The following is a 26429-nucleotide window of genomic DNA, read 5'->3' on the forward strand; positions in this document are numbered from 1 at the left end:
AAAAAAAAAAAAAAAAAAAAGAAATACATGGATTTTCAGTGATTTAATAGGCCACAAGGGTGACTATTTTGGTCTAAATTTCCATTATAAATGTTTCTAGAAAAATAATCTCTGCACATCCTTGACCCTTCTCTTCCTCCTGTGTTTCCTAACCTACTTTCCTATAATTTTTTATTTCCTTCAATTAATTTATTTGTGTGTTCAGTCATCTATTTGTATATACTTTTTAATTAAAACTTTTCTTTTGAGGTAAACTATAGTTTACATGCAGCTGTAAGAAATAATGGAGAGATCCTGAGAACTCTTTACATAATTTCCTTCATCTTATAATATCACAACCAGGATATAAACATTGCTACAATCCACTAATCTTATTCAGATTTCCTCAGTTTTTAAAAAATCTGTGTGCACACATGTGGTGTTGGTCCTATACACTTTCATTACACGTGCAGGTTCATGTATCCACCCCCATAATCACAATACAGAACAAGGATCTGTCCTGTTGTTCTTTATAACCACATCCTCCTGTCTCCTTACCCTCTGGCAACCAACGATTTGTTCTCAATTCTATAATTTTGCCATTTCAAGAGTAGTATATAAATGGAATCACACAGTATGTAATCTTTTGAGAGTGGCTTTTCTTCACTCAGTCTAATTTACTCAACATCAATCTAAATCATTGCATTGATTATAATTCATTCTTTTTTATTGCTGCATAGTATTTCATGGTATGAATATACCACAGTTTCACCATTTACCCAGTGAGAGACATTTGGATTGTTTCCAGTATGGGCTATTATGAATAAAGGTGCTATGAACATTTGTGTTCAAGTTTTTGTGTAAACGTAAGTTTTCATTTCTCTGGGATAAATGAGTACAACTGCTGAGTTGTATGGTAACTGCATTTTAGCTATAAAATGAACGGCCAAAGTGTCTTCTAGAATGGCTATACCATTTTACATTCCCAATGTATATTTTCCTTTACATCCTTAGGCAGAGTTACACAAAGCCACAATGTATTTTTTTAATGGCTGTCATCTTCATAAGTATATTTGGGGCACTGCTTTCCTTCTAAGTGATCATTGCAAGTTGGAAAGTTAAAAGCACCTTCTATGAAGAAAAGAGTTGGGAAGTTCAGAGGTACTGCAATGTCCTAAAACTGTTCAGTGCAGCAAGTTTGACCAAAGGAATCAGGGACAGATTTTTTAAAAAGATATAAACAGATACAGAGGATACATATAACAACATGCAAATTATAAGTGCATACATACGTATATCCCTCCAATATCTCTAGGGAAAAGTAAATTACAAACAGACACCTGCTACTATGCCAGTACTTGAAGATGTTTTCTAGTAACCTTGTAAAACACCTAAAGATAATACAAAAAGAAGACGTGTTTGAAATCTTACTGTAAAATGAATTAAAACAAAAGCTTATATTTAATGTGCTCCTATCTTGTCTAAACATACAGGTGTGTATGAGTGCATGCACGCACACACTCACACACCAGGAGTAAAACTGCTTTGCACTTAATGGTGTCACTAAAGGACTGCATAATTTAATTTCCTTGAAACGATTAACCTGTATGAAAGGAAAATAAAAAGTAGATGGGAATTCTTTGGTGCAAGCATATTTCATTTCATGTAAACCTAAGAAGATATTTATAAAAATTATCACATAAATATAGCACTACATTTTCTTAAATCTTCCAGGTAAAAGAGAGCCTTAAATTGAAGACGAATAGCATATCAAATCAGAAATCTCAAACACAAATCATTAAGCCCTGTACATGAAAAAATTTAATTTTATATACCCTATAAACTGCAACAAAAATCCATAATTTACATTTATCTTACCAAAAATGTTCAGATATAAGCTAGAAAATGTTATAATATTTTTATTGCACACATTTTTGGGGATATCCCCCACTTGGGAGTGCAGACTCTCACTAAAGCAACAGTACTTTTCTGATGATTGTGCCATTCTCACATTATCCTCTCATCACAGGTTCTCTCTATACACTCTTCTCCACAGTTATTCTCTGAAGATTTCTCTCTGAAAAGCAGCTGCACTGCCACATTGCCACCAAACTGCCTAATTTTCACCTTTTCTCTCCTAATGTGGTAGGTTCAATTCACTACAGTTACAGTTTTACATTACTATTTTGCGAAGTAGATTTTTAAAAAATTCCAGATTATAGAAAACTAAGGGAATAACAGGATTTCAGATGAAGGAAGTCTGACATTTGCCTAAAAAAGCAACTATCAGTACCACACTTGAAGACAAAACAACAGGAAAACAACTCACCTAGTAAGTAACTTACCATTCTGTATAGAGGCAATGAAGCCCTGGAAATTTTAGAAATAATTCACCACCACCACAACCACCAATCACCATGTCTGGATATTAAAAAAACCAGAAACACAAAACAACCCTGGTACACTCCACAGAATTTCACATATATGATTTATTACCTAATCAAAAAATTGATGTTGCTACCATTTAAAGTTTTTTTTATTGTAAATTATCTAGAACAAGATTGGCCAACTACAGCCTGTAGAGCAAATCCAGGCCACCAACTGTTATTTTTATAGCCCATGAGGTAAGAATAGTTTTTCACATTTTTAAATGGTTATATAAGTACCTACACATACTATCACTGATTTTGCCTTCTGGGCTGCAAACTCTAAACTATTTACTATCCGGCTTTTTGCAAAAAGGTTTGCTAACCCCTGATCTCAGGGATCAGTATAGAAAAATATGTAATATAAATTAATACAATTTATAACTATAAATAAAATGAATTGATTTAATTTTCAGCAAGTTGAAGTGGCCTTGAACTCTACTCTCATTTATTTGTGACTCCCTAGAAATTTCGTAAATCTGAGGAGTCTGACAAGCCCCCAGAGGTATTCTCAAAGTGAAAAACAAGTAAGTAATTTAAGAATGACTGTTACATACTTCACCACACTACACCATGCATATGCCAATAGCCAAAAAATATTTTTCAAGAGAACAGTATTACATAAAAACATAGCCATACATATGAGAAAGCCCCACAATACAGGTAGAACAGCAAATTCTACTATTCTTAAAAACCTTAAATTCCAAAAAACACCACCAAAACAAACCCAAGGTGGAAGCCATAGAAAATGTGAGCTATGAAAAACAAAGGCTGAATTTTGTAAGAAAAAAAGGAATAAGCTGAGATGTGAAGGTGATTATAAAAATAGTGGATTGACACTCAAATTAAGCAACAGTTTTTACTTAAAATGTGAGGCTTATTAAATAACAGCCACATAGTACAAAGACTATACAACTGAATGGTAACTACCATGAATACCTTCAAACAATAACATTTCTATAATTTAAACCAAAGCAATTCAAGATATGCTTTCAAATTCTTAAAAAATTCACTTTTATTTTGTGGCTAATTAAAGCTTGCATAAACATTGTGACCACTAACCAACCTAGTACTGAGTCTTCACTTTAAAAGAGGTTCCAGAGTTTTCAAGGTAAAAGGAGTACCAGTCACACCTCTCCCTACTCCCAGTCCTTATGACAATCATGTATTTTTCAACACTCCCAATTGAGAATCACTAAGCTAGATGACCTCTAAGATCCATTCCAGTGCAAATATTCTATGAGAATTTTAGTTAATACTTAAATAGCATTTATTTTTAACAAAATGCTCAGAAAACCTATAGCAAATGATGAAGACATTTTTATAACCATAAGCAGTGAATCTGAAATATTACCACATCAAAGACACGGTCTGATAATGCTGCTCTAGGACTTTTCCTAATCAAAATAATGTCCCAAATTCTCAACTGTGTACCATGGTGTGGTTCTGAGATTATACACATCAAGGAAAACTGTCAGGTTTACAGAAATTCCTTAATGAAAAAAAGCATTCTTTTGTTCTCTAGTAACCAAGCAGCCACAGCCCCTGTCATCCACCCTACTATAAAGAGAACTCAGAATATCCTCAGAGTTCACATTCACTTGGTGAGAATCAGACACAAACAATGGGAAGATTCAAGGAAGAACCACATATCAGATCTGTGCCACTGACCCACTATAAAACTGTGCAGATCAGTAAAGATTACTGTTGACCACAGAGCATGAACACATGAATGATGATGAACAAATGGATTGGGTAAATAAATAAAAATAAAGGTGATCCTCCTTACCTAAGTCCCTGGAGATACCACTTTGCAAGACTGCAGAGTTAAGCCAATGTTGTGGCCTGATGAAAATATTCACTAATGACCAGATAACTTAGAAAAAAATACCAGTGAAATATCACTCACACTATCACAGATAGTGTGCCTACCTCAGGCCTGAGTCAATGGCATTGTTGGTCAATCTTATGCTAAATAACCCATAATACAAAGCAAATAAAAAGAAATTTATTGAGAGTTGAATATCATGCAAGAGACTTAAAATTTCACCAAGTCCTTTAAACTTATGTTAAAGAATCATTTAACCAAACACAAAAGCCATTGACAAATTAGGACCTAACTGAATTAGAGTCAGTTAATAACTGAAGAGAAAATCAACAAGGTTCAAATGTGAAGTAAAAGACATTTCTATAATGCCATACAATTTTCTGAAGAAAAAAATACACCAAAAAATTCAACAATTAATTAATTCTTTGTTCATTTAAAATCTAGTAGATTTTATGGTTTTGTTAATATTAATTTCTAATTTTAGCTTTAGTTTTCAAAATAAAGCCCCAAACATTTCTTTTCCCTCTATCTTCCAAAATCTTGATATCTCTTTGAAGCAATTATTTAATTCTCTTAAATAATTCACGCCAGGACTAATTATTCTTAGATAAAAGGGACCTGAGTCTATACAGGAGTACACCTGAAACTCTGGAACCTCTTTCAAAGTGAGGTACTAGTTTGGTCTCTCCCAGACTGGGTAGAAAAGAAACCATTAGCTCATCTCTGGCTTTGGGGATAGGTTTCAGAAAGAACGGCTATCAAGTCATTTTAACTATGAAAAGAGGCTGCTTTTCAGGCTGAGGAGGCAGGGTAGGGACATGGAAAGAAATGATGTTGTCAGGAACAGAGTACTACAAATAAAATGCATATACGCATTGAAAGAAAACATCCCAAACCACTAAGGAATAAGGTAACCTGTAATATGGTAGCCAGAAAGGACAATGTAAAACAATTTGAAGACTGGAGGTAGGACCTAGAAGTAGATAGCAAGAGACAAGAACACCGCACTCTACCCTTTCCCACTTTTCAAATCTCCTCTCTGCCCAATTTGCCTCTCCAGTTTTATATCATTCTCTTAACACTTTCAAGGGGAAAGAGGGGGATCAGATGACAGTGATTGAACCCTTGGATCCACCATGCCTAAAATCAATCTACTCCTAGTCATTTGGGATAAGAAGTCAATAAATACCACTTTTTGTTGAACACAGTTTAAGTTAATTTCTGTTATTTATAAGATATTTTCACACAGGGCAGAATAAAGAGATGGATGGGTACACACGAAGGAGAAAGAAAAAGGTATTCAATAATTCAGACTGGTTAATGAGAGTCTAAGCAGTAGCAAGAGGAAGAAAAAGATATAAAAGCTGTAATGTAGAAAAAGGGGCAAATGAACAAATGGTTGAGGTAAAAAGAAAAAAAAAAAGCAGTGCAGTAGAAGGGGGCTGTGAGCTAAGTTAGAATCAAGAGGGTTTGATCCCTGTTTCCTAATTAACTACTCATTTCATTTTTCTTGGTTTTGGTTTCTTCAATAACTAGGTCTGGTTCACTCACGTTTTTTCCAGTCCCAACATTTTGTGTTTGTAAGCATCCAAAGATCAGAGAACGTAGATCTATGAATAATAACTCATCCTTCGTTGAGACTTGGGGTTAATAAAACACTGGACAAAGTATGAAGGCCTAATCCTTATGAAATACTGTCAAACCAGACAGTAAGCTATACTGTTTCCCCTAAGCACAATTATAATCATTTTCATTATCTCATCTATCGAAAGAATTTCTGTACGCCAAAGTTAGAGATCTTTTTGAAGGCAGGGTTCTATTACGTTTTGATATCCTGAAAATGGTGATTCTACATTTTTTTGTAACTCTAGGAGATTTCTGGAGTAATCATAAAGTATAGTGTAGGCAGAATCAAGTACACAAAAGAGTTTTCTTTGAAATTTGGTTGTTTGAAATACTGAATGTATAGGAAAAAAGTGTACTTGGGTTTAAATTCCCAGACAAGCCCAGAGAAACTTATTTAATCTACAATGAAATGAAAATAAAATGCAGTAGCTGCTAACAGAGGGGGCCCTTTAAACTCGGTCAGGTAAAGAAGGGCAGGGCTGAGCAAATAGACTCCAACAACAATGGAAGGACAGTTGGTTTGTTTATAAGTCAAATACTTACAAAACACAGGTTTAACAATGCAACAACTGGACCCAACCTGTTAAATTAGCTAAGATGCCTAAAATGACTTATAAAAGTATATCCAGCAGTATTATTAACCTTGTGCTACTTTACATTTCAAAGAACTCTCATATTTTATCTTTTATTTTTCCCTTAACACAACCTACAAACATGTCCCAGTGTGTGCACCATAGAAAACTAGTTTCCCATAGGCTAATGATGATTTTTTACAAAAAGGCTTCTGTGCATCATCTGATTCTGGAATGTGATGGGCTAAACATAATTAAATAAGCTCCCCGCCTTTTCTTCCCAAAGTACAATCCCTTTAATACCCCAAAGTACAATCTCAATCTCTAAGAGGGGGCATGTGATATAAAATGCTTTCCAAAGTTATGTCCCTATGGAACTTTTTTCATAGTCACCTCTCAAAAGCAGTGTCTCCATACGTACAGTTTTGGAAAATGCTGAGCTAGTGCAACCCTGAAGGCGTCATGTAGAAAGAACCAGTACCTTACATGTCTAATGTGCCTAGTGGAAGAACACTGGGAGTCAGAATACATGGGCTCTACATTCAGTTTTGCTGCTTATTGACTCTGTGACCTCAAGAAAAAACACAATTTTTTTGTACCTTAGTTTTATCATTTGCAAAATACCAATTACAACTCTAGTTGCAGCCTTTTCCAGGGTTGAATAAAAGATATTACATGAGATTATAGAATTATAAAATTCTAGAGCTACAGAAGACCTTTGAGACTATGCAGCAATACCTTATCTGAAAGGTGAAGGTTATTTTTCAGGATCTGGTTTAAAATCCAGACCTCTTTAACTCTCAGCCCTGTATTTTTTCCTATACCACCACATGTTGCTTCCAGTTTTTAAAAGATACAATACTAGCAAAACATCTCTAGAGGCAACATAGGTCTCAGAAAGGAACACAAATGAAGGTCTCAGAAAAAAGGAAAATTGAAGGTACTATCTTAAGTTTCCCATTGACAATACATGCACACACCACCTAAAACAAGTAAAGCTTTGATAGATGTGGAGGAGTAGATAGTTTATTCCACAATAACTTGGGAATCAAAGGGAGGCAATTCTATAAAATAACTTGTCTTTATGTCCAATTAATAAACTACTCCTACCATCACCGAAAATACATCTAATCAACAACAGGTAAAGGAAAGCAAATATTACTGAAATTAATGAAGGGCCCAAGGGTGGAGAAATGGACCAAAGCTGGAAGAGGACAGAAATAAATAGGACTCTTTGGTGATACTACTGCAATTTACTGCTATTGTCAAAGCTTTGCAGTTTTACTATAATAGAGTACAGAACTGTTTGATGCTAATTACTTAGTGATGTGCCAAAAGGATGTACTTATTTCACTTGAAACATAAGAAAAACCCCCTTTTCCATATTGACAAATCAATAGGATAATTCTGGAATTCATTAAAAAGAAACACTGTTTCAACATGAGTTTTACTTCCCATGTAAAACACTTCAAAATACCTAAATGAATACAGAAGTGCATGTTTCTGTGGCAAACTGTTCATTACTGAATCATTATCAACCCTTGTTAGATAAAATTTCTCATTTTTGCAATGTACAAAATCATTAAAGTATTTGAGAGCTCCATCATGAAAGATAGTAGCACTCTACAATCCACTATTTCTTTAGGCAAATATGCTTATTGCTGAACACAATACGAAAAATAACAACATTCCCTAGACATACAATTCCACCCCCCCTTAGATGGTGTTTTTATATGTTGACAGCAATGATGAAACATGTTACAGCTTTCCAGTTAGCTTTAACTGTTTCTGAGCACTCATCATTCACAGAATCACTCTGAAGTTTTTACCTATTATGACAACTAGGTATCAGTAGTTCCAAATGCTGCTAATACTGCCATGCACATCTCAGTCCTGCTTTAACAATACAGGTTTTTAGCCTGAAAACTCCCCTAAATTATCAAATGGCTAACAAAGTTAATCTATCCACTGTAACTCTACTGAGCGCTATAAACCCATATTTGGGGGTATCTAACAGTTCAATTACGTCAAGTCACATCAAGTGGGACTGCCTGTTGCTGTATGGAGGTGCTCCACAATTTAAAGGACATTCATTTCCAAAAGCTAGCTATTGTCATGCAGATTGCTTAGACTCAACTGTTAGATATCTCATTTGATCATTTGTACTGAAAATAAAAGGAAGGAAGTGTAGTAAATCAGATATTCCCAAAACCAGTGAAATCCTTTTGAACAATATCTGCCTAATCTTCTTCAGGGTCATTTTCCCCTTTCCTATGGGTAAATTAACATTTTTAAGATTAGGTAGTTAAAACGTACAATGAAAATGTATAGCTGCACCTGGTTAATTGCACAATGTAGTTCAGATGAATGCAGATTTTTCTCATTTGTACTGTGAAGGGATCAATCTGTTTATAAACCCGAGTTTTTTTATTTCAAGACTATTTTAGATGCTGATTTTATACATAGGGTATGGATGATTACTGAAAGTATTCTAATAATTATCAGTAAACTGAAGAAACTAACAAGCACATGTTCATAATTGCTCCAACTAAGAAAATGTTACCTCAAACTGAATTACAGAAATATTTTTAGTCAACAGCTACTCAGAGCAAGTGACTGACATGCATACTTCTTAGAATTCATTTATTTTCCACACTTACCCCACAATTTTAACAGTCACCTTGGCTCAAAGCTGCACTAATGATGCAATTCTACTGAACTTAAGAGTCATCTCTGAAAGCTAATAAAGGTAAGAACATAAATATAAAAAAGGGCAATTTCTGATTTTTCACAATTCAGTTATATCTTTAATTAAGAAAGCTTAGTTCAATCTGAAATTACAAAAACATTAACTATAGTTTGCTCTACCATATTTACCATAAATTAAATGCTACTTGGGGAAAAGTTATACTACAAAAGGAAACCATCTGGAGTGTCACATCTACTTTACTTTGATAGTAAGCTTGATAGAAAATTTAGAAGATAGATTAGAAAGTTTTCCCTGGCCAAATGCAAGGATAATTATTTTGTTCTATATTTAATTCTGATTTTTACCTGGAATGATAATATATTTAATACCAGGATTTTCATTTTCATTTATGTTGAAACAAACTGTCATTTTAAACACAAGTTTTATCACTGATTTTTACTCTTGTGTCATACTCAATGATTCTGGCTTCAAAGTGGTAACTGCCTTAGGCAAAATCCACACTGAAATATCAGAATCTGTCTCCTCAATACTTTATGGAGGGTAAGGGAAATAAAGGCTGTGCTAAACAGAACCATTTATAAAGAAACTGCAGACCACCAGGATTTTGGATTTGGGTAATCCACTTAGATTAGCATGGCTGTCTCTTAAAAGGACAATTCTAAGATCACAATATAGGTCATGTCCTTAAGAAGTAAAGTAACGAAATCAATGTCAATTACACAAACCTTCCATATTAACATGACACCACTGACAACCAGTAAGACAGATTAAATAAAGCTTTTGTAATGTGCTCAGGCCCAGCATAAACAAGGAGGAAAAATAATGTCATAAAACAGATTGTTTTGAATCAGGTTCTGCAAAAAGGTAAAATTCTCGCTTAATAAGAGTGGCATCCAAACTGGGGGGAAAAAATTGGGGGCTTATCATTTCAGATTGAATAGCTATAAACTTTGATATGAGAAAGCGAGAGGGCAGGGGGAGAGAGGAAGGGAGGGCTGGTTTGCAGTGAGTAGGGGGAGATATAGAGAATGGCTAACCTTAAAGGTTTTGCCAAAAATAATTATCAGGTTTAGGTCGTAGGTAATGTCATTCAAAGTACAACTTTACTACAGCAGAAGAAAAAATTTTAAATCCCCAATAAGAATCCAAGTGCTTAAAACAAATGCTGCAATACTTAAATATAGTATTATGTTTTGATCAAACAGTGTCAAAAGAAATACTGCCCAAAATGAGTAAAATTTGCCTAAAATCACTGCTGTCATATTTTTAATTACCACATATATACAACTGTTAAGACAAATAGTAAATTACAAACAAATGTCTCTGAAATGCTTCCCTGCCCAGAAAGCAGAAAACATAATGCTTGATGTCACAGACACTGCCAAAACTAACAGATAAAACACTGCTGCTTCCTTTTTTGATAGCAATGACAATAATGCTCTAATAGAAGGAACCACATTTCTGAATGCTTGCCCCTCAAACTTAGCTGAACAAAGAAAGCCCAGATGCCCCTAGAAACTTAGGAACTTTCTTCTACATACTTAGGTGTCCATCCTGGACAAGGAGATAAAAAATGTCTCTGACCAAAGAGGCTCTGTGAAGACTACTTGCAGAGAAATTACCAACTTACCCATTAGATTTGAGTTCATGAAAGGTGTTGGGGACAAGCCTTCATGGGCCCCTAATCGACTGTCATTCAAGTGATCACTGTAATGAGGGCTGTCTGTAAAACCCTAGAGAAAAAAAAAAAAGACCGGAGTATTAAAGAGATTATTTGGCAGTCATGCTAATTGAGCATAATGACACTCATCTAATTAATGTACAGACTTACAAATGGTCATTCCTAACCAAGTTTCTGGTTCATTACTTGAAAAACTAAACAGAAGTGCTGCTTTTATTCCTTTTAAGATATTAAAGTCAAAAAATTTCTTTATAGATTTAAAAAAAAATTCGCCCTACAATCTCTTTACAGACAAAAGTAAAGTTCTAAAAGGATGAACTAAGAAAATATATTTCTGAGTTACAATAAATTAGGAAAATGTTTATCTGTATCCTCCTTTCTCTGCCTCTATACCCTATCAATAAAGGGTTGGGCAATTATAAGATTTACTTAAAATATTTAAAAAAATCGACAATCAATATACTAGAAATGAATCCTTTCCTAAATGGCAAACAAATATTTAGCAAAAGACGATCTGCTTATACTCCTTTTAATACTAGTATAACAAGATATACTCCTATAGAAACTGAGCCATGTAAAAAAGAAAACACAAAGATAGTTAATTTAAATTCTTAAGAGTCTAAAAAATGAAATTGCAAACACCATGAAAACAATAAAGCTAATGTTATTTCACAATAGCTGTTATTAAATTTATCTTTATAACTTAAAACATGTTTTTTAAAAGTGAGTGAGCCTAAAAGACATGAAAGTTCACAAATACAATAAGTGTTACAAAAAGCTCAGTGGATAAAAGCTGTTCTGGTTCTCAGACTCTTATACATGCTAAATACAGCATCACTTCCAAAATCATATAGTTTCTAAACAAGGCTTTGAACCCCTAGTTAATTAAAACTGAGGTGGTACTCACCCTTTTGCCAACTTAAAACGGTTTTAGTAAAGATCAGAAAATCTTACAAGAGGCCCAAACAAGAACAAAAACTGACTGCCCTGGCTTACAGAAGCCACCCAGAATCCTCTGGGACTATAAAATCATCAATCAGTGAACATTTATCATTACCCAGACTGCAGGCTAACATTCAAGAAGACATTAATGGGGCTGAAACAGGCCTCACTATCTTTGCAGGCATGCTGTCAGTTCAACCAAAGGGCTAGGAATTGAGGGCTAAATAACTGTCAAATCATTACAATTGCTTGGGGATGCATGTCACAACACCTTCTGCTGTTCTGTTTTAAAACTAATCTGCTGGGAGTGCTAACTCCCAAATGAATCTTTGTTTCATTTTTATCTACTTTTAGAATCACTGATACACATGTGACAGACACTCAAGAAGAATCTTGGTGACACTTACAACTTGGTTATGACCACAAGGGTGTCCTCTGGTAACCACAACCATAGTCCTGTCTGTCACAACCACACGCAGCAAGAGCTATATACAAAATAGAATGGCTCCCAGCTAAAGTCACTCCTTGGAGTTTACCTCTGTTGCTTAAAATTGAACACCCTTGAGGTGCTAAGTGACATCCTACTATCTCACATTCATCTGGGTGTTTCTCTCTGCCACTCCCTCCCACTGCCATTCTTAGACATAGAGTCAAAAGAAGACATTGAAACCTACAAAAAAAACCTCACTGAAATATTGTTTGTCATTATTAAACAACAGTATTACTCTTGAAAAATGCAAACATAAATGCATTTGTAGGTCAGCCATGTTGTTCACACTTTATTTGAATGTTAAAGGATAATAAAAGATTAATTTTGCATGTTCTCAATTCTCTTCATCCTTGAAGTGCAATAAGAAGTTTTTTCTTTCATGACTATAAAAATAAAAACATTAAAAACATTAAAAACATTTAAAACTATTTCCTAAAGCACAAGTATATAAATAAATAATATAAATATTATATAATAATATAAATAATAATACAAATAAATCTAAGTTTCAGGGTATCATCAAATAATTGTACACACACAGTGGATTAACTTCACATATAACATATATCACAGTAAGCACAGAGAAGATCTATCTCTAAGCCCCTATTAATATGTGCTCAGAAAACAGAACAATTATTTTTCTACGAACCATACACAAATAACAGTAAGTACTATCTCTTATCCATTTGCAACCACATACAGCAATGTATAGTATAGAATTTACTACAAGATTATTTCCTAGTCCAATAATAAAATCTGGGATTGTCATATTGTACCACAGAGGAATCTATAAACCTGTGTCATCACATACAAGCAAGATTTGAATATGGGCCTCAATATCTATTTACTCATAAATTATATACATATACTATTAACCAATATTCAGTAAGTCATAATTTCGTTCATGTAAGATAAAAATTAAATAGAAATTTGAGTATTTTTTCCCATACCTCAAAGTGCACAAAATTCTTTTGAAAAGCCACAGCCTAAAAGATAAGAGAGGAACAGTTCTTCATCCACAGATGCAAACTGATGCTGGAGGATGGAACAATGAAACTGGACTCAAAAATGTTTGTCATAGTTTCAGGGACTTCCCTGGTGGTCCAGTGGTTAAGAATCCGCCTTCCAATGCAGGTGGCACGGGTTCGATCTCTGCTCAGGGAACTAAGATCCCACATGCCGCGGGACAACTAAGCCCTCACTGTAACTACTGAGCCCACGTGCCACAACTACTGAGGCTGTGCGCTGTGGAGCCCACGTGATACAACTAGAGAGCCCATGCACCACAACTAGAGAGAAGCCTGCATATCACAAGGAAGAGCCCTCACGCCACCACAAAAGATCCTGCATGCCACAACTAAGACCCGACGCAGCCAAACAAACAAAGTTTGTCATAGTTTCAGTTCTAATGTGTGCCAAAACCTCACTTAAAAAACTGGGACTGGCTATTGTTTGAGATTATTCTTATCACTGCTTCCTCATAATAGAAGTGATACCCACCCAGAATATAACTTTTGATGAGCCAGGATGAATAGCTACAAAATAATTTATAAACATTTAAATAAGATCAGCTCAGAAAAGTACACAGGTATTTATCAGTCAGCATGTTAATTGTGTCAACTAGCTAGATGATACCTACAACAGTGCTTTGCAAACTTCAGTGTTCATATCCATTGACTAGAGATTTTGTTAAAATTCAGATTAAGAAGCATAAGGTCTTGAGTGGGGCCTAAGACTCTGCATTTCTAACCAACAGGTGATGGTGATGCTACTGGCCCATGCACCACACTTCTAGCAGCAAGAACCTAGACAATCTGGAAATAAAAATCTTTTTCATATATGGAAAGGAAAAACTCAAGTCTACATAGGTGATAGCTGAGTTCTCTGCTTCCCCCCAACCAGAACCACATTAAAACACCAGAAGTATCAGGTAAGTATAAATTAGGGAGAAATACCACCGTTAACAAACAATCTAAAGCAATTAGAATAACAAAATGTTTTTATATATGCAGGTAAGTATTCATCCATTTAGTCTTAAGTAGAAGACAGATGTCAAATAGAGCTTGAATGAAAGAAATGGGTTGGCTAAACCAGAGTTTAAACAGCAGACCCCTTAAGTACCACATACAGTTAAGCAAAGAGCATAGATGTCCGTAAGTCGGAAAGGCAAAAAGGCATAATGCAGAATGGAGTTGACAGAAGAGCAAGGAAGGAAGCAGAATAATGCAATGACTAGCTAGAGTATCAAATGGCAGGAGAAAACGAGCAGGAGGTGATTGGCCTGAGGGAGGAGTTGGAGTAACAAGAAAGGAACAAAAGCCAAGCAAGCAATTGTTAAAATGAAGCCCAAGGAGATCATTCAGTGGTACTGATAAGTGAATGCTATTTCAATTCTGGAATATAAATAAAGTAAACCAGGATTCCCTGACAGTCCAGTAGTTAGGACTCGGAGCTTCCACTGCAGGGGGCACAGGTTTGATCCCTGGTCGGGGAACTGAGATTCTGCATGCAGCATGGCCAAAAATAAAAAAATAAAAATAAACAATAAAAAAAATAAAGTGCACAGCTGGCTTTTTAAAAAAAGGGAAGTAAACCAATGAGATCATTAAATACAGAACTATCATGGGGTGCATATTTTAAATTGATAAAGCATTACCATGGTAATAAAAGGAGTCAAACCTGATCCCCTGGAGCTCCTTATTAAGATCCTGAATTCTGGAAAATGGTTTTACCATGAAAATAGCTGCTAATAAAAATGAGATTTTCATACATGAGAGATAATAAACACTACATTATGAAGGACAGAGCAATACTATCAGATTCATCTATCATAGTAGCTTTTTAGCCAAAGTATGCTGCTAAGCACAAAAATATTTCCAAATAACCCTAAAAAATTACTGTTCTTGTCTTACAATAAAAATGGAAAGTACTCAAAAGTGCTTTTTTTAATCAGTGATTTTATAACTGATAAAATCAGTTGATACACAGAGTTTACAAAAACTGTTCAATTCTATATTTAATATCTAAATGACAATTTAATTTGCAATTCTTAAATACTCCCACCTATGAATACATAACACTTCATAAAAGCTTTGATATTATGAAATATGTTCTATAAAATGTATTTCATACTTTTCTCTACCTTCAATTTATGGTACAGAATTTAGAAACTTTAATCTTTGCTACAATATGACAACAGACTCTAATCAATCAAAGCTGTTACCATTTTTAAACTAATTTACACTGCACATTATCAATCCAATCTTTTGTTCTATCAAAAACAAAACAAAAGCACCTAGTATTATTTACATAATAGTGCTCTCCTCTTGTTTGTCTCCTCAAAATTACAGTAACTTTTTTTGTTGCCTAATTCTTTAAATAACTTTTAAAAATTTTATTTCACCCAACCAATAAATATGGCGTAGTCACCAGAGAACGCTCCCAAGTTGAGAAAAGACATGTTTTTTCTAACCTATGTGGCTATTACTTTGTTTGAAAACCACTGTCTAATTCTATTTTAAAATATTCTTTACAATTCTTTTCAATAGTTAAAAAGGGATGGGGAGAAAGGCTCTTTCAATAAAGATTTACTTTCTCAGAAACACTTTCCCTGACCCTACCAAATTGGGTGAACTCACTCTGAGCTCCCATAGCAGCAGGCATTTCCATCATGTCACTACTCACACTTACTGAAATTACCTATTTAATTATCCATTTAAATTATACCATAATTATCTATTATAACTGCACAGTACAGTATAGTGGATAAATGTAGAATTTTTGGAGCCAGACTAGCAGGCCTGAACTCCATCTTTCCACATGCTAACTGTGTGACTTGAGGCAAAGGAACATTTCTTGCCTCAGTTTCCTTATCTGTAAAACAGGGATAATAATAATAATACAATATTTATCTCACAGGTTGTTGAAAGGACTAAATGAGTTATTGTATGTAGTAGCAATTGGAAAAGTACCTGGAAAATAGTAAGCACACAATATATCCTAGCCATTACTATCATCTCAGAGACTGTTATGTCTTGCAAATTCTGAAAAGTCAGGCACTATGTCTCTTTTTCTCAAATCCTCAGAACAAATGACAGATGGATGGGAGGTTTCAGCTGCTAAATCCTTAAAATGCTGCAGGGCTTCAGATATAAAGGTTCAATTAATATTTCCATAGAACACCCAATAACTAGCAGAAAGAAAGTTAATAAGGCGCTAGCTTATCTAACGGGACTGAACAAATAACCACAGATTTTTGGTATTCAAAGAGCCACAGATTTCACACCAAGTAGTGAAGTCCTATAGCTTCGAAGTGGTCAAAGCTAGCAGAGAGTCAGCCAATAGCCATAAGCTGCCAGAAAGCTCTGAATGAGGCCTAATATAAATGAGTGGTCACACTTAGAAGTAAAACAAAAATAAAAATATGTAGAAATAACAAATGAAGTTTAAAAGAGAAAAAAAAGTGTCCTTACTGTATTTCTTATTTACCTATGACAGATTAGCAAAATAAATGTCTAGATAAATAAAGTTATAGCTTTTAAACAAATTCTTTAAAGTGTCTCTTTAAGTTAAATACACCGATGAGGGACTTCCCTGGTGGAGCAGTGGTTAAGAATCTGCCTGCCAATGCAGGGGACACGGGTTCGATACCTGGTCCGGGGGGATCCCACATGTGGCAGAGCAACTAAGCCCGTGCTCCACAACTACTGAGCCTGCGCTCTGGATCCCGTGAGCCACAACTACTGAGCCCACGTACCATAACTACTGAAGCCCGCGGGCCCAGAGCCTGTGCTCCGCAACAAGAGAAGCCACCACAATGAAAAGTACGTGCACCGCAATGAAGAGGAGCCCCGGCTTGCCGCAACTAGAGAAAACATGCACGCAGCAAGACCCAACGCAGCCAAAAATATAAATAAATAAATAAATAAATAAATAAATAAATAAATAAACCTATGAAAAAGACAAGTGAGTTGATCTAATCACAATAGTTTGTTACCTGAAAGCAGGGACTGTGTCTATATCACTCATTACTCTTATCGCTAGTGACAAGTATGTTAACAAGCACAAAGTATGTGACTAGTAAAATCTGTTAATTTAATGAAAAATGAACAATGCTCTGCATTAATGAATCAGGTCTACATAAGAAAAAGCAACTTAATATTCAATATGTTAAAGTTTTGTTATCCTTAAACAGGTCAGGTGCTAAAACATAATAAATTTTCTTGATAGATCTGGGTTTTGTCATGGAGATCCACAAGTTCCTAAAAGGCAACAATGTTTCATTCCTTTTTATCATTCCAAAAAAGACCAGCACAGAACTCTGTATAAACCTAAGAGCTTAAGTTTTTCTTGAGAGGATGAACAACCTCTATAGATAACTTTTTATTTATGAACACTAAGAAGTGGTTTCGCAGAATTACTATAACCCCAGACTGAAGAGCAAGTCTTGAATTACCGTGGGTGGGAGGACAGGAAGAATCAAAATCTTTTAGAGGTGGAAGGGATGCTCAGAAAACATGATGGATACATGAAATACTGCTTAGTACAAGTACATAAAAATACTTTTAAACATGAGATTCCAAAGGATCATCTAAAAAAGTTCACTCAGATTCAGTTCTAAGTTGAGCCAACCATATTCACAAATTTATCCAAGTAACTGCTAATGTCATCTGTTAGAAGCAATCAGACTTAATTCTGGCAGACTTTTTCTATATTATAGGTCTCCATCTTCTAGAATGTTAAATTCTATATTCTCTTTATGTTTAAATAAAAACTTACAAGAAGAGTATGTCTTTGGAATTCATCTACAATCCTCCTTACAGATTTTCAATGTTAATTTCTCCAGCAATGACCACATCAAAATCATAAATCCACTAACACATGATACATAAAAAGTAAAAACATTCTTCTACTACAAGTACAAAAGGAAGTAAAATAAATTATTTTATTTCAAAATTATTAACCCATCTATACTGTAACTATTTTCTATATAAAATTCAAGGATAAAAATGTACATCAATAATAATGCTGCAACTTCAGTTTGTAAGGTTATGAATAAGCAGTACCAGAAGGACTGATGTTTGGAAGAACACAGGAAAACAACACTTAATTTAAAAAAATTTTACCCCAAGTATTATCTGGTTCTTCCCCAAACTACAGACACTAAATTCAGACAAGAAACATAATATTTTTTGATGGTTTCTAATGTATAGATTTTTGCCTTCTTCCCATTAACTGGCAAAACTTACAAAGGCTAATAAGTTCCTTCCAGTTCAGGAACTGATGATCCATTTAGAACAAGAATTTAAAATAGTGAAAAGTAAACTCAATTAGAAAATTATCTATCTTAAAAAATTATCCTATGAAATACAGTGCACTCTACAGAAAACTTGGAGGAAACCTTACTGTGAGTTTAGTTTACTCCTAAACAAACATACTGACTTTACACTTGGCTGCAAAAGCTTTATTAAAAGGTCATGTTAATATATAGTTTTTTTTTTTAATTCCATGTATTTTCTAAAGGAGAAAAATAAGTCATGAGGCAAAGGCTAAAAAAAGTGCGTTCTCGTGTTACTTTAGAACTGCACATGATTAAAAATCTTCACTAATGCTTTTGTCTTCTAATTAGAATTCATAGGAGTGTTTACAAAACAATACTTGAACATGTTTTAAATCACATAACTTAAAATCACTCATGGATTCTTTAACACGTCCTTCCTTTCTAATAAATTTCTGATACTCTCTGTCAGTCCTTCTCTAAGTACAGTTTGTGGACTGATGTTGGACCAAGAATGGTTTGTTATCAAACAACACAAAGGTAAACAAAGAGAACAAGCTTTTGGCAATGGTTTAAGGTAATTTGGCAGACCAAATTTGTTTGCTGTATATAATAATAAAAAACTAGAGATTGTATCTGATAATGATTGTATTTTTTAACTACCTTAAAAATTGTACTATAAAATGTAGTGCAGCATATATAAAATGTTTAAGAAAACCTGTTAGTTTAGTTTATTCCTAAACTAACATCCTGACTACACATATAAAAGGTTTATTAAAAGATTACAAAACTAACTCAAAATGAATTAAAGACTTGAACATAAGACCTGAGACCATAAAACTCGCAGAAGAAAGCATAGGTGGTAAGCTCTTTTGACACTGGTTTTGGTGATAATTTGGGGGGTTTGACACTAAAAGCAAAAATAAACAAGTGGTGAAACTATATCAAACTAAAAAGCTTCTGCACAAAGCAAAGGAAACTGTCAACAAAATGAAAAGGCAACCTATAAAGTGGGAGAAAATATTGGCACATCATATATCTGATAAGGGGTTAATATCATATAAAGAACTCATACAGCTAAACTGTAAAAAAAAAAAAAAAAAAAAAAACCCAAAACCCACAAGCAATCTATTAAAAAATGGGCAGAGGATGTGAAAGAATACAGATGGCCAACAGGTACATGAAAAAGTGCTCAACATCACTAATTATTGGGGAAATGCAAATCAAACCCACAATGAGGTTATCACCTCACACCTGTTAGAATGGCTGAAGACAAGAAATAACAAGTGTTGGCAAGGATGTGGGGAAAGGGGAACCCCTGTGCACTGGTGATGGGATTGTAAACTGGTGCAGCCACTATGGAAAACAGTATGGAGGTTCCTCAAAGAAATTAAAAATAAAACTAACATATGATCCTACAATTCCACTTCTGGGTATTTACCTGAAGGAAATGAAAACACTAACTTGAAAAGATACATGCACCTCCATGTTCACTGCAGCATTATATACAATAGCCAAGACATGGAAGCAACCTAAGTGTCCATGGATGGATGGATGGATGGGATGGATGGATGAAGAAAATGTGGTATGTATGCATATATATATACAATGGAATACTATTCAGCCATATAAAAGGAAGGAAATCTTGCCATTTTCAACAACATGGATGGTCCTTGAGGGCATTATGCTAAGTGAAGTAAGTCAGAGAAAGACAAATACCTAATGATTTCACTGATACGTGGAATCTTAAAACAAACAACCAGAGCTCACAGATACAGAGAATAGACTGGTGGTTGCTAGAGGCGGGTGGGCAAAATTGGTGAAACCTGTTAGTTTAGCTTACTCCTAAACAAACATACTAACTTTACACTTGTCTCAGTGCATCCTAGACCTAAAAAATCAGAACACGTATTTTGAGAAGAGCTTTAGGGGGTTCATTCATATTCACATTCTCTAACTAAAGTTGGAGAAGAACTAGCCTATATTATCTTGTAAGTCATGTGGCCTGGTATACAGAAAAATAATATTAGCTGCTATTATTTCTTCTTCGGTACCACAAGTACCTCATTAAGTCTTACAGAGCTCACATTTTTAAACCATAATTCCCCTATCCTGTTCACACACTATATGCAACCAGGGAAAATTAGATAAAAGAAAGATAAAATGGGTTCTGTTGCAAAAGAACCTTAGATTTTACATATTTTAAACCTTTTATCTTCTACTACTGTATGTCAACAGATTAAGACTGAACATAAAACTGCTCAATAAATATTTTAAAATATTTGCTGATATTCATGAAATCAATTCAAATAAATCAAACCTAGGAATAACATAAGTTTATTAAAACCCATGCATTAAGAAGCAATAAATAACTGTAAGAAGACATGATGTGATACCAGCCACTGAGCAAAGCAACGTTCTTACATTCGGTACAATAATATATTTTAAAATAATTTCTAAAATGCCAGTCCTATATGTTAAGCATTTATTTTATAATATTAGAACAAAAAATAATTGGTACACAGTATAATAATATTTAACCTCTATAAAGTTTATAGGAAAAAGACTAGAAAATTGTAACAAGTTTACAATTTTTTTATCTTACTTGCCTATTATCTCCTAAAATTTCTATGAAAACCATTTATTGTCTTTCTGAAAAATAGTTTCTCAGTTTTTTCCTTTAATATGATTGAAATAACATACTCTCATTGCAGAAAACTGGAAATGTAAAGAAACAGCATCAACTATGTAAGAAAAAAAAGACTCCCATTTTACCTCAACTGAAATGCAAATAATATTTTGACACATTTTCTTCCAATTTTTAAATGTTTCTAAAATAGTTCGAACATATAAAAATGTATGTAATAAAAAAAAAGTATGTAATAAAAAACAGCCATGTATCCACAACTCAAGAAATAAAACATTGCCAGTATAGTTTAAAACCCTATGGAATTCTCCCAAATTCCCCTCAGAAGTAAACACTATCTTAAACTTATTCTTTTAAAAATCATTTTCATGCATTACTTAATACTTTTATTAAATATGCACATTCTCTAACTAAACAAAGCACCACTCTGCATGTTTTAAAATGTTATCTAAATAGTATACTTTTTTCTATATTCACTTAACAGTCAATACATAAGACTGATATATGTTGGAAAAGTGTTAACACTGGTATATACATGTCACTACTGTATAATGTTCTATTTATAAAAATACCACAATTTATCTACCCAGCCCCCTTTTGATGACATTCAGCTCTTCTACTATTACAAACAAGGCTGCTATAAACACTTTAGTAATGTGTCTCTCTGTACACACATGAGAAGTTACACGAAACTTTTTAGGGGTTAATACCTACGAGTAACGTCACCGGCTTACAGAGCATACACAACTTTAAATTTACTAGATATTACTAAACTATTCTCTAGAATAGAAATGTATTATTGTTTAGGAAAAAAAATCTCTTACAGAATCAGAAAGTTCTCCATAGACAACCCCAAACTTCTGAAAGAAAGCTTCCAAAGTCCACTTACAAGCTGTATCTAAATTGTGATGATGCACTTTCCAGTTGGCAAAAAGCAAAGCAATCAGCATTACATTTCCTTATTAGTTCATTAACCCTTATGTAGCTACATTCTTATCTGAAATAGTCTGACCTGGGTGCAAAGGCAATCCTTCACCATAATAAATGTTCAAGAGATATTTGTTAAATGAGTTAATATTCATTAGGCTCCTTAGTTCATCTTAAGGTTCTATAATTAAAACTGTAGTCATTACTCCAGGTGTTGATACAGCAAAATTTGACAGAAATAAGATATTTTAGTTTGTTGCCAGTATCCTGTCTTAATGCCCAGTGTTGTATAGGCTCTTAGAGCCATGGCAACAGTGTTGGCTGATGCTGATTTTTAGAATCTGACTCACAGACACAATAATTCATAGTTCATGATTAAAACAACACTGCATATCTTAGGACCATAGGATAGGATACTTAGGACCATACTTTCGGATTCTGTAATGAGCCATGGTGATACGTACCACACGTCACTTACACTACCTCTTCCTGCCCCTATGACTAAAGCCACTCATTTTTAAGAGTAAATCTGAATTAAAAATATAATAGTGAAACAATGTTCTTTTGCTAACTGGCTCATATGGGTGCTGAACCACTGGCTGGGACTTATTTCCCTAAAGATGAAAACAAATAAGTTGAAGGGTCATAGTTGAAGGGTCAGTGATTCCTTCTAGGAGTAATCCAGTCTTCATTCAATTTATCTGATTTAAGGTTTTCTATGCCTGCATTAATAATAGCATCAGCATACATTTAATGGTACTACTTGCCAGAACTTGAGTTAAGGGCTTCACTCATTATCCTTACAACCCCATGAACTATTATTCCCATGCCATAGATAAGGAAATAGGCACAGAAATTTTACATAATTCACCTGGTATACAACAGTAAGTGGCAGGATGGGAATTTAAACCCAGGCAGTCTGACTCCAACCCATCATGCAATGCTGTCTCTCTAGAAATAATTGTTCCTCCCTGGAATTACTGTGAACTGAATGGCTCAATGATAGGCTGGAGCCACACAAAATGAAGAGTGTATTTATTCAAACATAGGTGATAAAGGAATAGAGCCAGGAAAATAGAAAAAAAAAATTTTTTTTAAACCACCTAATTTGGCTAGTGGTGCTCAAAATAATAGGGACAGTCAAAAGAGCTTCTGAGAACTTTTTGAACCCATGGATCATGATGGAGAAAAAGCAAACAAAATAGGAAATGGAAAATCTCCTCTGGTAAGTAGATATCAAGTACAGGCATTCATTCCTCCTGAAGAACATTCCCCTTGCCCAAGGTGGTAATAAACTGCAGCAATCTTCGGTGATGTTGACATAATTCCTACAGAGAATGCAAACAGAGGCTCCAACAAACCTAGAAGCAAATTTCTACCATTAGGACCAGTAGTTGAGTTCCCTCCTGTAATATGGAGTTAATGATAATAACTTGGCAATTACAGTTTAGAATTATTATTCAGTATAACAAAATAGGGAGAAAAATTCTAGAGAAAAACTATGTAACTCCATTCCAATAAACTAAAGGGGACATGTGAATGACCTAGTTGTTAGGCAATGAAAATTGCAAAAAAAAAAAAGAAATATATATATATATTCCCACAGAGATAAAAAATCTTTAGGGTAACAGCCTGAATGAAATCCAACCTCAACCTGAGGCTCAACCAGAGAAAAAGTATCAGATGAGGCATCTAGTCTTCCTTAGGGAATTTATGATTTGTTCTGCAGCAATGAAGCTACCCAGATATAGCAACTGAACGTACAAGGATTAGTTATACACAAACCCATCATCCCCTTCTTCAGTTCCTAAATCTTCAAAACCCATGGTGGTTACCTGGCTAGAGGACCACAGGTACCATATGGATATTCCAACAAAGAAAGGGCAAAAAAGAAATTTTTATTTCTACGTAATACCAAAGGATGGTAGTGCCCCTATTTTCTGATCTATACAGTTTTTCTTGCAGTGTTCGTAGCAGCTGAAATGTCCGGACTTCCTTTGAAAAGCAGAAAGGCATCACCATCAGATATGAGAGGCAGGTGTAACTACTCTGAAAATATCTGATAAACAAAACCTAACTTTTAGAGATGACTTTTTAATGATAAATGGGCTTCTGAAAACTAAGCCTGGTCCTCTTAGCAGAGAGTTCAATACTAAATGAGTAGCTTAGAGAAAGAACTCAGCAAGTTTTTCTTGAATTTTGAACAATCCCTCATTTTTAACTTTAGAATTTTTTTGTTTGACAAAGCATTTAAAATATTTCTGACAAAGCTTCTCTTTCTTAATTTAAGAAAGCATTTAAAAAATTATATTTGTCTATTAGGGAGGGTGGGAGGGAGGGAGACGCAAGAGAGAAGAGATATGGGAACATATGTATATGTATAACTGATTCACTTTGTTATAAAGCAGAAACTAACACACCATTGTAAAGCAATTATACTCCAATAAAGATAAAAAAAATTATATTTGTCTATAAATATCCTACAACTGCAGCTTTAGAATCACTGTATTTCCCATCCATATGTTAACACTTCAAAGCTGTATGTAAAGAAACTTTTCTCTTCTAGATTAGCCTTTACTGCTATGGAGATCAAAGGAATTAAATTCTAAATACATTACCCTCCCTTTTCATGGCATTTTTATAAAGACCCATTACTCACTTTTGCATGTTGTCAACCTCCTTGCTTTTAAGAATCAGCATGTGAAGTATCTCCTTTTCCATCAGTTGCCTAACCAGCAAGGCCTCTCTCTGAGTAACTCCAACATACTGCTGAGGAGTGACCCCTTCGGGGAGCACTCATTCACCAATGTGAAAAACATATACTAGATTTGAATATGAGCAAACCAACTTTTTTTAATCACTAAAAGCAGGACTTTTGTGGCAACTCAAATATCTAGATATCATAATTTACTCATATCATACATATATTTATCTAACCAAATTATGTGAATTCATTAAAAAGAAAGCAGAAAAAAAATTAATGTACTAAAAACAGTTCCACCCCTCTTTCATTCTACTAAGAAAAGCATGCACCCTAGAGTGAGTATGAGAAGCAGAGGTGAATCTATTGTCCCCTCAGTTAGTATGAGTTTTGAATGCTTCTCAGTGGAAGCATCTCACTCCATGACCATGATTCTACTGCCTAAGGACAGTATTCTTCATGTAACATGGTAATAAAACACAAACCAGCAACTTCATCAAGTTGCAATCAAACAAATAGCTATCTATTATTAGAGAAAAACTTGGCTCTGATGTGTGAATGTGTATTCTACATATCCAGTTAAATGAAATTGACAAGGAAATTTAAGTGGCATTAATTTCTTAGAATACTTCTAGCTAATACACATAATTAAAAGTAAAAAGAACAACATAGTTATTTCCTTAGAAGTAAAATTATACAGTAATTCAAACATTTAGTCTAAACTGACACTGTTTTACTACATTTGCACCCAGTACAAATTTTTCTGATACTTACAAAAATATAAGATTAGATAAGTACATTTGCACATCATATAAAATTTTCAGATACTGAGAAAAATAGTAGACCAGCATTTCTTTGATAATCAGTACTAGTTCACAGTACTACCAGTCTTCTTTTATATACCTCCTAAGAGAGATCGGGAGATGTGCCACTTAGATATCATGGCTAATAGTGGCAGAAACTGAATTATCATCTACTTAATCCAATGTGACAATTTCATTCATAGCAGTAACTTAAATTGATTTTTCTCTTTTTTCTGCCTGTCTGCTTTGAGCTCTTATGTTTTCAGTGTGTACTATTAAGTTCTACTGTAGATGCCAACAGGTGTGTTTATCAACACTTCTGAGAGGGGATCTTCTTGTCTCTACTCCTCTTAACTTTCTTCTTATTTTCCTCTTCCCTATAACTACCCCTTTTTTCTTTTACCTGTCTTTTCATATCTTTTTAATCTAGTTACTTATGAAATTAAAGAGGTCAAAATGTGCATATGGAAGTGTGACAATGCATATGTATATGTAAGTACTACTGCCAGTAATGTATCAGGCACTGTGCTAAGTGCCAGAATACAAGGATGAATAAAACAGTCTTTGCCTTCAAGGAGCTCACAGTTTGGAAGAAGAAAGAGACGATACCTGAAAATGTTTTAATAAACTGAGTAATTTTTGTATGAAGTCTGAGCCTCATATGTTTCACATTATAGCTTCCAAAGGCTTAATTACTAATATTAGATTCCCTATTAGTTTAAGGGACAAGTTGTCACGACCAGTGATATTTTAAAAGAAGCCCAAGCCAGTCTGCCAACTTCCAAGTTAAACTTCCTGGGTTGGGTGTAGTTTAGAATAT

At 34.3% G+C, this 26429-nt stretch overlaps 1 protein-coding gene across 2 annotated transcripts in view; it reads right to left on the reverse strand.

Moving 5' to 3' along the window:
* The window catches only part of TCF12 (transcription factor 12), a 366571-nt gene that overhangs the window by 172141 nt on the left and 168001 nt on the right, over positions 1–26429 (reverse strand). For both annotated transcript variants that reach the window (XM_007458915.1, XM_007458914.1), the window contains exon 4: positions 10772–10874. In XM_007458915.1, the coding sequence (XP_007458977.1) occupies positions 10772–10874 (103 nt within the window). The remainder of the gene's footprint in view (positions 1–10771; positions 10875–26429) is intronic.

The sequence above is a fragment of the Lipotes vexillifer genome, unplaced genomic scaffold (assembly GCF_000442215.2).
Source record: "Lipotes vexillifer unplaced genomic scaffold, Lipotes_vexillifer_v1.1 scaffold102, whole genome shotgun sequence".
Classification (NCBI taxonomy): Eukaryota; Metazoa; Chordata; class Mammalia; order Artiodactyla; family Lipotidae; genus Lipotes; species Lipotes vexillifer.